This window comes from Staurois parvus, unplaced genomic scaffold (assembly GCF_062004578.1).
Source record: "Staurois parvus isolate SC_StPar_1 unplaced genomic scaffold, SC_StPar_1.0 ptg002181l, whole genome shotgun sequence".
Taxonomy (NCBI): Eukaryota; Metazoa; Chordata; class Amphibia; order Anura; family Ranidae; genus Staurois; species Staurois parvus.
In genome coordinates, this window is record NW_028319977.1 from 1,078,943 (window position 1) to 1,091,988 (window position 13,046).

At 44.0% G+C, this 13,046-nt stretch overlaps 1 protein-coding gene across 1 annotated transcript; it reads left to right on the forward strand.

The window, feature by feature from the left end:
- The first annotated feature begins 8,940 nt into the window (after positions 1–8,940).
- Positions 8,941–11,460, forward strand: LOC149432225 (ras GTPase-activating-like protein IQGAP1). The gene has a single exon (XM_089665336.1). It carries the CDS (start codon positions 8,941–8,943, stop codon positions 11,458–11,460), a length of 2,520 nt encoding a protein of 839 aa, XP_089521462.1.
- The last annotated feature ends 1,586 nt before the right edge of the window (positions 11,461–13,046 follow it).

Genomic DNA, 13,046 nt, shown 5'->3' on the forward strand with positions numbered 1-13,046 from the left:
AATTATAACATCTTGTAGATGCTCCTTTTTATATCTTCTTCCTTTGTAATTAAGGTTTCTGATGTTTTGATATTTTTTATGTACTTATGGATCCGCATTTATTCCAGTGGGCCCAAGGGGGTAATTCTGGTGCGTTATGTCAGTAGACGCATCATAATTATCATCTTTATGATGTATACATTTTATATGAATGTTATATTTTTTAATTTAAGGACCATGGAATATTTTATTATTTTGATATTTTATTATTTCGTTTTTTATATATACATTTTTTTTGGGTTTACACCTTATATGATTTACTTTATTCTTATTAGTTTTAGGGATACATATATGTACGTATAGTGGATCTCTGCTAGATGGGCGCCCGTGTTTCATGCACATGTGTCATATCACCATGGGTTACAAGGAATTATAAAATCCTGACCCCTCCCCCTTTTTTTATGTCCCAATAAACGGAGAATATATATATACAGTCCCTCCTGTGAGGCATATATTTATCATCCTTTATGCCCCAATAACCAAGAGTATATTTATGCAGTCCCTCCTGTAAGGTATACAGCTTTTAAATATCTATGGGACTGTCGCCTGACTGTTTTCCTTGCAGCGGTGAATCAGTCATTCTGGCTCCAGTCCCCTCCTTAGCATTTGAATATCTACAGGAAAATGGCGGCCGTCCCGGTTCGCGCAGGCGCACTGGTGATCGGCTGGATGTTTATATCCAACCGAGAAAATGGCGACCGGACCGTTCGCGCATGCGCAGTGGTACACGCGGCGGCCATCTTTAAGGTTCCCAAACTTCAGGAAAATGGCGCCCGCGCATGCGCAGTAGCGCCGATTGTCAGCGAGGCGGCGCTATTGCGGTTTGGCGCGATTTTTAAACATATAAAGAGGCAATCAGACGTCGGGCATGCATGGCATCACCCCTACAGTGGACGTGTATTGACACGAAACGCGTCTAGGAGGAGCCTTTGCACGTCTTGACGTTACGCCGCCGGGTCAGGAGGTCCGGCGGCCCACCCATGGTTTTTACTGGTCAGTGTATAGGATCATCTTTTTTGAAGCTGCATTTACTGGCTACAGGCTGCAGGCATGCGTTTTTGTAAATTTATATGGCTTTACGTTTCGAATAAATAATTTTAAAACATACTACACTATGAGTATTTTTACTCCTTGCACCTGGTACTGAGTTCCCATACCTCAGCCCCAGCAATTTTTAGGCTCTCTGTGTGGATCCAAGGTGCAGTGTGTTCCGACCAGGCCAGCATCGTCCCACCACCGACGGACCATCTGGGTACTAGAAAGCAGCGCCTACATGGGATTCCGGCTACATGCAATCTGTACATGCGCATTTAAATTGCGCTTCTGGTAAGCAGGCAATTTATCTATTCCTGGGATTGGATTACACCTATATGCCCTGTGATTCCCCCTGCACTGAACTGTTTATCATCTTCAACATTCCTACATCTGACAATTGTTTACACTTTTTGTCATTTGAATATTGTTTGTAGCGCTGCTCTTGTATTTATTGATGATGTGACTGCTGACAAAAGCAGCAGGATGAATTCTGAAGTGTTTCGGGAATATTATCTGCTCATATTCAGCCAAATGCTTCACAACTCATTGGACGCCGCTTCACAGTGCAGATGGACAATGACCCAAAGCATACTGCAAAAGCAACCAAAGAGTTTTTTAAGGGAAAGAAGTGGAATGTTATGCAATGGCCAAGTCAATCACCTGACCTGAATCCGATTGAGCATGCATTTCACTTGCTGAAGACAAAACTGAAGGGAAAATGCCCCAAGAACAAGCAGGAACTGAAGACAGTTGCAGTAGAGGCCTGGCAGAGCATCACCAGGGATGAAACCCAGCGTCTGGTGATGTCTATGCGTTCCAGACTTCAGGCTGTAATTGACTGCAAAGGATTTGTAACTAAGTATTAAAAAGTGAAAGTTTGATTTATGATTATTATTCTGTCCCATTACTTTTGGTCCCTTAACAAGTGGGAGGCACATATGCAACCTGTTGTAATTCCTACACCGTTCACCTGATTTGGATGTAAATACCCTCAAATTAAAGCTGACAGACTGCAGTTAAAGCACATCTTGTTCGTTTCATTTCAAAACCATTGTGGTGGAGCTAAAATGTTAGAATTGTGTCGATGTCCCAATATTTATGGACCTCACTGTGTATATAATAATATAACCACATAACCTACTTTCTGTGCATTTTGGATGCAGAAAAAAAGCAAATGAAATGCATGTAGTGTGAACTGGCCCTTAGTAAAATCATAAGAGCATATCAAGTCCTCCGTGTCTGCAAAGTTCTACTCTACCTGGCCGCTGCCCTGCCGAGCTCTGCAGACACAGAGGCCTTGATATGCTCTTATGATCTTACTAAAGGTGAGTGCAGTTTTACATCTTTTTATTGCTTCTAATAAATCTACACTTGGATGGCGGCGCCCAATGTTCTTTGTTTGCTACTTGGCTGTAGCCATCTAAATACTGATGATTTGCTGACGCTCTTCTCGCACACCTCACACTTGTGGACCCTTTCGGGTTGGGTCATAGGCTTGCTTTTCCAGAACCAACCAGCCACGTGCACAATCCTCATGTGTAGTCTGGTGGATGTTCAGCTGAATGTTCTGCAAGAAAACACTTGCCACACTTTGGACACTGGAAAGGCTTCTCACCTGAGTGAATCTTCTGGTGGGCCTTCAGGTTATACGATTTGGTGAAGCTCTTCTTGCATACATCACACACATAGCTGACTTTAGTGGCCAGGAGGGGTCTTGATGGAGCAGCAGTTTCACCTCCATCAGCTTTCGATCCAGCCGGTTGTGCTGGTCCTGGCGGTGCTGTTTCAGGGTCAGTTATTTGGGAAAACGGCTGCTGTATTCTGGACATTTGTAAGCATTTTAACCCCTCGCCTACAGGGCACTTATACCCCCTTCCTGCCCAGGATCATTTCCAGCTTTTAGCGCTGTTGCACTTTGAATGACAATTGCGCGATCATGCAACACTGTATCCATATGAAATTTTTATAATTTTTTTTGTGACAGATAGAGCTTTATTTTGGTGGTATTTAATCTCCTCTGGGTTTTTTATTTTTTCTTAAACCAAAAAACACTGAAAATTAAAAAAAAAAATGTTTTTTCTTAGTTTTTGTTATAAAATTTTGTAAATAAGTGATTTTTCTCCTTCACTGATGTGCGCTAATGAGGCTGCAGTGATGGGCACTGATAGGCTGCGATAGGTGGCACTGATGGGCATTGACAGGCATCACTAATAGGCACTGAAAGGCAGCACTGATAGGTGGCACTGACTGGCACTGATAGGCGGCACTGACTGGCACTGATGGGTGACACTGAAAGGCAGCTCAGATGGGCAATGATATGTGGCATTCATGTGGCACTGAAATGTGGCACTGATGGGCACTGGCAGGTGGCATGGATGAGCACTGAGAGCTGGCACTGATGGACACTGACAGGTGGCACTGCTGGGGCTACACAGATCATCAGGGCACACTGATCATCAGTGCTCTGATGATCTGTGTACATATCCCCTCCGAGGAATGCCGATTACCGGCTCTCCTCACGAGCTGTCAGTGTGACAGCTCGTGGGGAGAGAAATGCCGATAACTGGCATTTCCCTGTTTACATGTGACAGCTGTGATTGGACACAGCTGATCACATGACCGAGCCGACATCTTCGGCTCTTTCCGTGGATTGGTGATCCGCTGTGTCCAAGGGACACAGCGCGTGCCGATCGCCGTGCTGCGTGCCCTGGGAGCCTCTCATGCGCGGTTAGAATAAGAGGACGTCATATGACGTCCTCCCAGAAAGAGAGAACTACCTTGCATCCGTCATATTACTATATGGTGGGTGGGAGGTGGTTAATCTGTGTGTAACCAGCAGTGAGATTTCAGGTAGTCACCTTCACAGAAAACCTTACCGCAGTCCTGGCAGATGAATGGCTTTGCTGTGGAGTGAACCTACGTGTGGCTCAGTAGAAAGGAATGGCTGAGAAAGGCTTTCTTGCAAATTTTGCAGGGAAATACCAAGTCAGCTCTTTGCAGATTAAAGCTTCGGAATTCACTCTCTCAATCAACATTGACTATTGTTTAATCTTGTGCTGCTAGCATTAGTAAATAGATAGGAAAGTACATTATATTTACTTATTTACATTTTTTTTACATTTCTTCAGTTACTTCCTGGTTTCCAGGCCTAGGCAAATGATGTCATACATCCCACAGGAGTTTTCAGGAGGGGAGGAGGGGTTTCTCAGCTAAGAACACCCGGTTAAGGGCAGATGGATTCCAGGGAGTAAAAGCTACACAATCATCTTCCCTTACTCAAGATGGATATGACCAGAAATGCCAGGCAGCGTTTTTCAAAGTGAATTCTTGGCAAAATAAAGCATGGAGACACGGATGGATGGGGGAGTTTGCTCTGATTATTAAAAATGAATGAAATAGCATTTTGGGCTTGTGGTGCTCAGATGCAGTGCAGTTCCACTTAAATATCATGATTCTCAAGAGCTTCAATAATGATGGAAACTGAATTTCTCTTTCCTGATAATTTCTTCTGGGATGCGCCATCATAACCATTCATTAACCCCTAGCCTACAGGCCACTGTAACCTTTCATTAAAGGAGTACCCAACCAAATGTGAATGTTTACATTCATTTTATCTGCCTGGTCACCTCATTAACATACACATGTCTTTGCTACCGTTTTGGCGAGGAGCTTTGGCGGCGATGTGTGCGCTCTCTTCATGGTTGGTGTATTGTGGAGGTCACTGACTGCTTACACTTCACAGTTCATACAATCTGCGGGAAGAAATGGCTGTCAGTAACTCATTATAATTGTTCAATTTCACATGGAATGACCCTTAAATATAATGAGAAATAAAGCTGATCTCTAGGCTCTACCTATCTCCACCATACCCCTCTGACTGATCGCTGGCCCTTTTTACACATCTAAAGCCGCAGTCACATGATTCTCTCATCCTGAATCTTGAGACTAGAGAATCCAGATTACAGGAAGTGGAGTCCTTCGGGTGTCCATGTCACTGCTCGTGTGATGACGACACTTCCTATTGGTTTGTCAGTGGCGTGGTTCTCCAAAAACAAGAAGAAGTAGGAAATCAGCAAAAGGGACCTCTTGGGATCCAGGCTGGATGGCCGCATCAGCAGACTTTAATTAGCGCTCCCCCCACTCCCAGAAATGGCATCGGTGAGAGAGTGCAGGATGGGTTAGAGGGGATGAATAGTTGTCTGAAGATAGGCAAGCTTTTATTGTTTTTATCTACCTTTTATTTATGTTACAGAGGCCATGTGTGATCAGGACACACTGGGAAAATCTTTGGCAGGCTTAAGGTGAAATTTTGGGCAAGTTGGACCTGTTCTGGGCGGCTGGCACAGACATGCTAAGTGATGTACTTGTACGTCACTTAGCACATGCGCATTGGCGCACCACTCCCTCAGGGGACACAGCGGATTGCGGATCCTGGTAACCAGCCACTATGAGACGCTGGGGTGTCAGGTGATCGCATAGCAATCACATGATCACGTCAACAAAACTGTTATGAATGAGTTTAATTCACAACAATTGTGCTTAGCATTGTAATGCTACGAATGGCCCACAGCTATCACATGGAACCTGAGCCAATCACAGCCCTTTATATGTACCATGTGATCACAATACTAAGCACATCTGTTATGAATGTAACCCATTCATGACAGTTCAAAACGTTGTTACAGTGATCATTATTGTACCAGCAATCAAAGTGTAAAAAAAAAACAAATCTCTGATCACCTCACCAGAGAAGTACAGAATCACCAGTCATATTATGGCACTGCACTGTTCTAGTGACAGTATGTAAAAGAAAAAAAATGTATTAAAAATTTCAAAATTGTGATAAAAAAATGTAAACTTTCTGTGCTTTTTACTAAAATACCTCAGACTGTCCACTTTCAAAAAAGGGGTCATTTGGGGGATATTTGTACTGTCCTGGCATTTAGGGATCAATAAATGAGAGGCCGTCAGTACATCAGGATTGAGCCATTTTCACATATATATCCCATAGTTTGTAGACACCAGAACTGTCACACAAACCAATATACACTTATTGGGATTTGTTTTTACCAAAGACGCAGCAGGATACATTTTGGCCTACAATTATGAAGAAGTTTGATTTCATTGGACAGGTTTTAGAACAGAAAGTAGAAAATATCATTTGATTTTCAAAATGGTCAATCTTTTTTTGTTTACATAACAAAAAATAAACCCAGTGGTGATCAAATACCACCAAAAGAAAGCTCTATTTGTGTGAAAGAAAAATGTAATAGATTTTATTTGGTACAGTGTTGCATGACCACACAATAACCAGTTGAAGTAGTGCAGTGCTGAAAAGCACAAAATGTCCTGGTTATGAAGGGGGTAAAACCTTATGGAGGACAAGTGGTTACAAGACGTCCATCAGACACAGTACTGAACACAATATTGGTGCTAGACATGTTTTGGAGTGTCACTCACCCAGCTCCTGGGGGTCATCTTCCTCCTTCACACCTATCAATAGGAAGTCAGAGCTGTGAGCAGGGAATTCTGGGAATAAAATGACAGTTATAATTCAGGCTCCAATAACAAGGTGTCAGCAAGTTTCTAAAAAGGCTAAAACTGAAGTTTCATAGATGTATATTTTTCTGTCCTAGTTCCTCCCTCCTCACTTATTAACACGCTAATAACATGTTACATGAAACCTTTGTTGTTTCATTACACATCTTATTTTACATCTAGTGATGTCATCACTGCGTCTCTGTGCTTCTTCATGCAATTCAGGCAGATCATGGCTGGTGGGAGGGGCCTGCAGGGTGCTGTGCATAGCTTCCTGAAAACATCACAACACCCCGTACTCCTCTCAAGAGCCTTCCATTATGATGAAAACAGGGGGCTGGATCTTGGGAGGAGTTATGCAAATATATAAATGCCTTGATGGGTGGACATCAGTGTGGAGGAGTGGGAGTTCCCAGAAATAATGTATTTGCATGCAGACCACTCTAGGTAATGCCCCGTGATGGTGAGCCTCCATGATTGAAAGAACTTAAAGTGGTTGTAAACCTCAGACATGACAAAGGAACAAAGCATTTCCCTCTATAGGGTGTACTTGTCTCAATCCAGAGCACTAAGGGTCATTTCTGCATGCTGTTTCATTCCTCTGCTATCAGCACCAGTCACTTCTCACAAGTTTTCCTGACACCAAGAAAAATATGGTGATGGGGAGGGACCTCCAGCAGAATGACAACCTAAGCTCTGTTCCTGTGAGCTGTGTATGTGGGGGAAAGGGGGGCGTCTCTTCCCTCCAATCAGCTCTCCTCACTGAGCTCTGCAGAGTGTAACTTCAGCTCTACGCCCCCTTTTTTGTGAACGCTCAGACAAGCTTTACCAATTAAGAACTTTGAACAGATGTAGAGAAGAGAAGAGGAGACTACAGATAGTATACAGATACAGCGCGGTGATTTGTGGTGAGCTGTGTCCCTTGGAGACAACTAATCACCAATCAGGGTAAAGAGACAATGACAATGGCTTGGCTCTCTGCTTATCCCCCCCCCCCCCCCGATTGTACCCCCGTGAGATCCGGAGATGGGGCATGTGCACATCCCACGGGAGGAGGAGGGGGGGGACTGTGAACCTCCCCTGGATAGTGTGTACTCCACCCATCATTACATATCCCCCAATGTATCATCACTGCACTCCACCCAAAATCGGAAAGATTCTCAGCAGCTCCCACAAAACTGAAACCATTAAAAATGTTCATTAAACATCTCATAGATGTGGTCGCCTTCCAAAGACATTGCAAGCCATGTGGATATACAGCAAATCCATAGTGACAATCAATCACTCTACCCAAAATTCAAAACAATAAACACCTCAATATATATGTGATCACCTTCAAAAGACATTGTGATCCATGTGAAAATCTTAATTCTCAATCGCTCCACATTAAAATGAAAAATAAATAAATAAACAAACAGCCCATTTATGTGGTCCCCTGCCAAAGACATTGCAATCCATCTAATGCATCGTGATTCTCAATGGCTCTGCCCAAAACTGAAACTATTAAAACACTCCATATATTTGGTCACCTTCAAAAGACATTGCAGTCCATGTGAATATCCAACAAACCCATCTTGATTCTCAATCGCTCCATCCAAAATTGAAAACAATAAAACACCCCATAAATGTGATCACCTTCCAAAGACATTGCAATATACATGAATATCCAGCAAATCTATTGCGATTCCCCATATATGTGGTTACCTTACAAAGATCTTGATTTCCTGTGAATATCCAACAAATCCATCATGATTCTCAATCACTCCACCCAAAACTGAAAATTAAAAAACACTCCATATATGTATACGACTTCCAAAGACATTGCAATCCATGCGAGTATCCAGCGAATCCATCGTGATTCTCAATTGCTTCACCCAAAAAAAAAAACCCTAATAAACACCCCACACAAGTGTCACATTTGTAGAATTTCCAAACGACAAAGTGTTTCCCAAGCGGATGTTCAAGACGTGCGGCTCCACCCAATACTGAAGATATAGCTATATGTTCATCCCTCCTCTGCTGGCAGTTATCACTTCCAGGCTATGATGTGCGTCAGTTGGCTGTCACTGTGTCAATAAAGTTTTGTTGAAAAAAAATGTTTGAACTGTGCAACTGTAACTATGAGGTCATCACAGTGCAGCAGAGGCTGTGTCAATAAAGTTTTTGTACAAAAAAGAAACTGTCACAGTGGAGCAGAGGCTAAAAATAGAAGCCAGCAGAGGCAGAGTTCAGTCTACAAGTGACTGTTGTGGTGAACACATCTGATCTGAAGACATCTGATTACTACCAATAGAAATTCTTGGTGTATTCTACCATCTGATAGCAGAAATGGTGAGAAACACCCAGCGCACTACAGGAGGGAGGGCATCTCCCAGAAGGACAAGGTTGGACTTCCTTTGGAATGGAAGACTCAGCAATTGGCTGAGGTCATTCTTTACAAAGAAAGATCCAAAGGTTACCGAACCCAAGAAGACAAATGAATGGAGGGAGAATGAAGGTGAGGAGCGTCGTCGTGAAATCATTGTAAAATTTCAGTCGTGCGTCAGAAGAGGCTTGGCCCGACAGCGATACCTGGATTTTATGACAAATAAAAATCCATCTGTGAGCGCGGTCATCCAGTTCTCTCAATGCCTGAGCCCCCATGACCCCACCTTCCATATGCAGTTGCGGCTGAATCAGTTGAAGGTGGATATCACGTCTAAATGTAAAACCTTCTATGGATATAAGGAGGAGCTGAGAACCTTAGACAAAGACATCGCAGCTTTAGTAAAGGGCAATATGGCTCAACAGGATCTGCAAACCAGATTCAAAAGACTAAAGCCTAGCAATAAGGTGCAAGTTAACGAGGTCATAGCCAAGGATAGACAGGAGGATCAGGAGGCCAGGAAGAGAAGACAGAGGCTGGAGTCCTATGAACACCTCTTCTACTATCTGCAGACGGATCCAGCTTACCTGACCAGACTCATGGACCAGCTGACGTACGATCAGGATACTCTAACATTTACGGACAGACTGCTCTTCCATCTCTATGACCACGGCCACAATCCACGCGCAGAATACTATTTCATCAAACTGATGGAATTTGCTCTTTGTAAGGAAGTGGAGAACAAAATCCATGTCATTCAGGACATATTGGAGGGGAAATCAAAGATTTTAAAGCTAATCATCTATTTTTACACCCAAGAAGCAAAGTACATTCCCCTAGTCATGGCGCTGGTTCCAGCAATACTGACGACATACAGCATTGAATATACACTGCCCACCTATCCAGAGAAGCCTGCAGACCAGCCTTCCATTCCAGCAAGGAAAAGACTACAAGGAAGATCCACCAATGGTCACAAAACTGAAAAGATTGCTGTATATGACGTCACAAACGAATTCCTACAGGCCATACTCTCATCTGTGGACAGGATTCCTTATGGGCTCAGACACCTTACAAAAGTCCTACAACAATCTTTGCTAAAAAAGTTTCCGGAGGTCGGTGAAGATTTAGTGTTGAAGATTGTCGGCTATTTCTTCTCTCAATACCTCCAGCCAGCCATAGAGAGGCCAGATCTATTTGACATTATTTCAAGAGAGAAGTATTTAGATTCAACCCTGAGCAAGAACCTCAAGCTCATGTCTTCAATCACCCGCCTGACCATGCAATTCCTTTCTGTTGAAACACTTCTTGGACCTGGAGCAGACGACTACATCAGCATCACCTCCCCAAAGCTCAGGGGATTCTTCAGCAAACTTCTGAACACTCCAGATCCAGAGGACAACTTCAGCTTTTCCAAGTACGCCGACTTTATAGAGACTCCTGTGATAAACATGCCTGCGGAGGACATCATCTACACACATTCTCTGCTTTCTGAATACAAGAATGTTGTATTTTGCGACCTCGGACACTGGCCAACCACAGACATTGTGTACCGAGTATACAAGGATATTGGACCCGTCCCTCTCCTTAAGGATCTTGTGGACACTCAGGCAGCTGTGTATGATGACACAAAGAAAATTCCTACAATCTCATTATGTTTAAGCAGAAAATCTTCTCCACTGAAAGATTTGGATATTGAAATGGAGAAAGCGAAGGTTTCCACCATAAAACTAGTCCTGGAACTAATGGGTAAAAAGCCTGAAAAGAAACTCCTAGAGATTCTGACACCTACCTCGCCAGCACAGGAAAAGGATCAGGATACGGCAATAGGAGGCAGAACTTCCAACAGTACTGAAGGTGCACATAAAGAGGAAAAATCACGTTCAACTAAAGACCATGACACCTCCCGGGAATGTCACAAACACCTTCTGGCTGCAAACCTGCAGACTTTACACAAAGCTGGGTACTTCACAGAGGCAAGAAGCCACACCCAGGTCATCAACCTAATTATGGAAGAAATCAAAAGGAAAGAGAACCTGCTAGAGAAAAGAAAATCTGAGATAAGAATTAACCAGCAGGCATTAGCTGATCTGGAGGAGACGTGTGCATTACTGGAGGACTCCATAGACATGCACAAGAAGTATAAGAAAAGATGTATGGACATCCTGCTCTCTGAAGAGTCAGGCATTGATGGAGAGATCCACAAGATCTATTTTACACAAGATGAGACTACATACACTGCCAAAGACCTATTTAAGAAAGGGGTCATAGTGAACACACGAGGGGAAATCAGGCAAATGAAAAGAGATGTCATTTGTGTAAAAGCTGTTGATGATCACTTCCAAGTCAGATTAGGCAACAAACGTCAAGACCTCGGAATTGTCAACTTGCTGCATGCTCATCACAGCGATCATCCAACCATGAAGATTTTCCATTATGACATCGATGTGGGAATGTTTCTGTATGAGATTTGCAGCAATCGTTAGAGAAGGTTAACAGCCGCTTAAAGCTGAAGTTTCCTTTTTCAGGGGGAAATGGCTGGTTTAATCTGGCCGAATGCTGGCTGAATACCAAAAACCGAACACATCTGAGGTGGAGGCGAGAATCCCCCCTCTGCGCTATTCTGACAACAGAGATTCCTGATTGGCTGCAGCATTGATTGAAACAAATTTTTCAAACAAGCCCATTCGACATGGCCATATCTAAGAGGGTGCTGGAGTGGGCTGCACCCCCCATCCCCCAATCCGGCCTTCCGATGGACATTGTGTTTGGCCCACTGAGCTCTTCTCCCCATCCCCAAACTCAGGGCCAGGCCAAGGGGAGGCAGCCTGGCGCATTGAACAGCTAAATAAAAGTCTCAACAGAAGGAACAACAGCGGCAGAGAGCCAGGAGGTGTGGGCTGTGCTCTCTCCACAGTGCTCCTCCATACAGCAGATAACATTTCGGTGTCAGGAATTGAGCTGGGCAGGGTTGGGGTAATCTGGGTTAAGATGGGGGTTGTGGAGGGGATTTAGAATAGGTGGGGAATTTGTGATGGGAGGGGGGATTTGGGGGGTGAGGATCTGTAATGGGAGGGGGGATTTGGGGGGTGAGGATCTGTAATGGGAGGGGGGATATGGGGGGTGAGGATTTGTGCTAGGAGGGGGGTTGGGTAGGGGAACTGGACTGGGGAGGGGATCTGTGCTGGGGGGGACACATACATGCGTTTTTAGTGGATTTTTGGCAGAGTTTTGTGTAGGGTGTTAAGGAGACACCCGATGGCATCTAACAACCAGTTACTTATCCCTGCCCTGCTTATTAAGCTGACAGCTGACTGACACCTGAATGTAAACGAAGGAGATGGATGTTAAAGCCCTTTATGCCCTAGTAACCCACATATGTGGCAGCAAAAAGCGGGACTTTGCAGCATAAGAGTTGCTGGGGGGCAATGTTTATGCGCCAAAAACAGCTCTTGGTCCAAAACAAGCAATCGGTAGCCGGCGGGACCGGTTTCCATTTATGTGACCATTGTGAAAGCCAATCACAGTGGTCACGTAATCGCCGACCGTTCCCACCCCTCGAGCGTTAAGAACTTTTAAAGGGGACAAAAAGTTGGGCTGGAAGAGGTTAACCAAAAAATAAAAAAACAGAGGAGTTCCTACACAATTCTTACCTGCTATGAATTTTAAGTGATTCAACATAAAAAAAAAAAAAAAAGAAAAACCCATACCAGGTAACTTGCCCTCAACACTGGGGTGCCTTGGCAAAGCACCTTGTCCCGTGTTGTTGAGGCCTCTTCCCCACAACCCTGGCTCAGTGGGTGTAGGGGGCCTATGGGTGGGGGGCTTGTCGGACTTTGGAATATCCCTTTAACAATATGGGGGAACTAGATACCACCTCCATGTGAATGAGTAAGGGGTACAAAGCACCCCTTTCCACAAAAAAAGAATGCGCCCAAATAAAAACATCCCTTGGGTCTTTGTTACAAGGACATAGGCAGTCCCTGCCACCTAGCATCCATCTTTGCTAGTTGCAGTACTCCTTCGCAGCTCGGATACAGATGGGGCTTTCTGTTTTACCCTGGACAGCCCA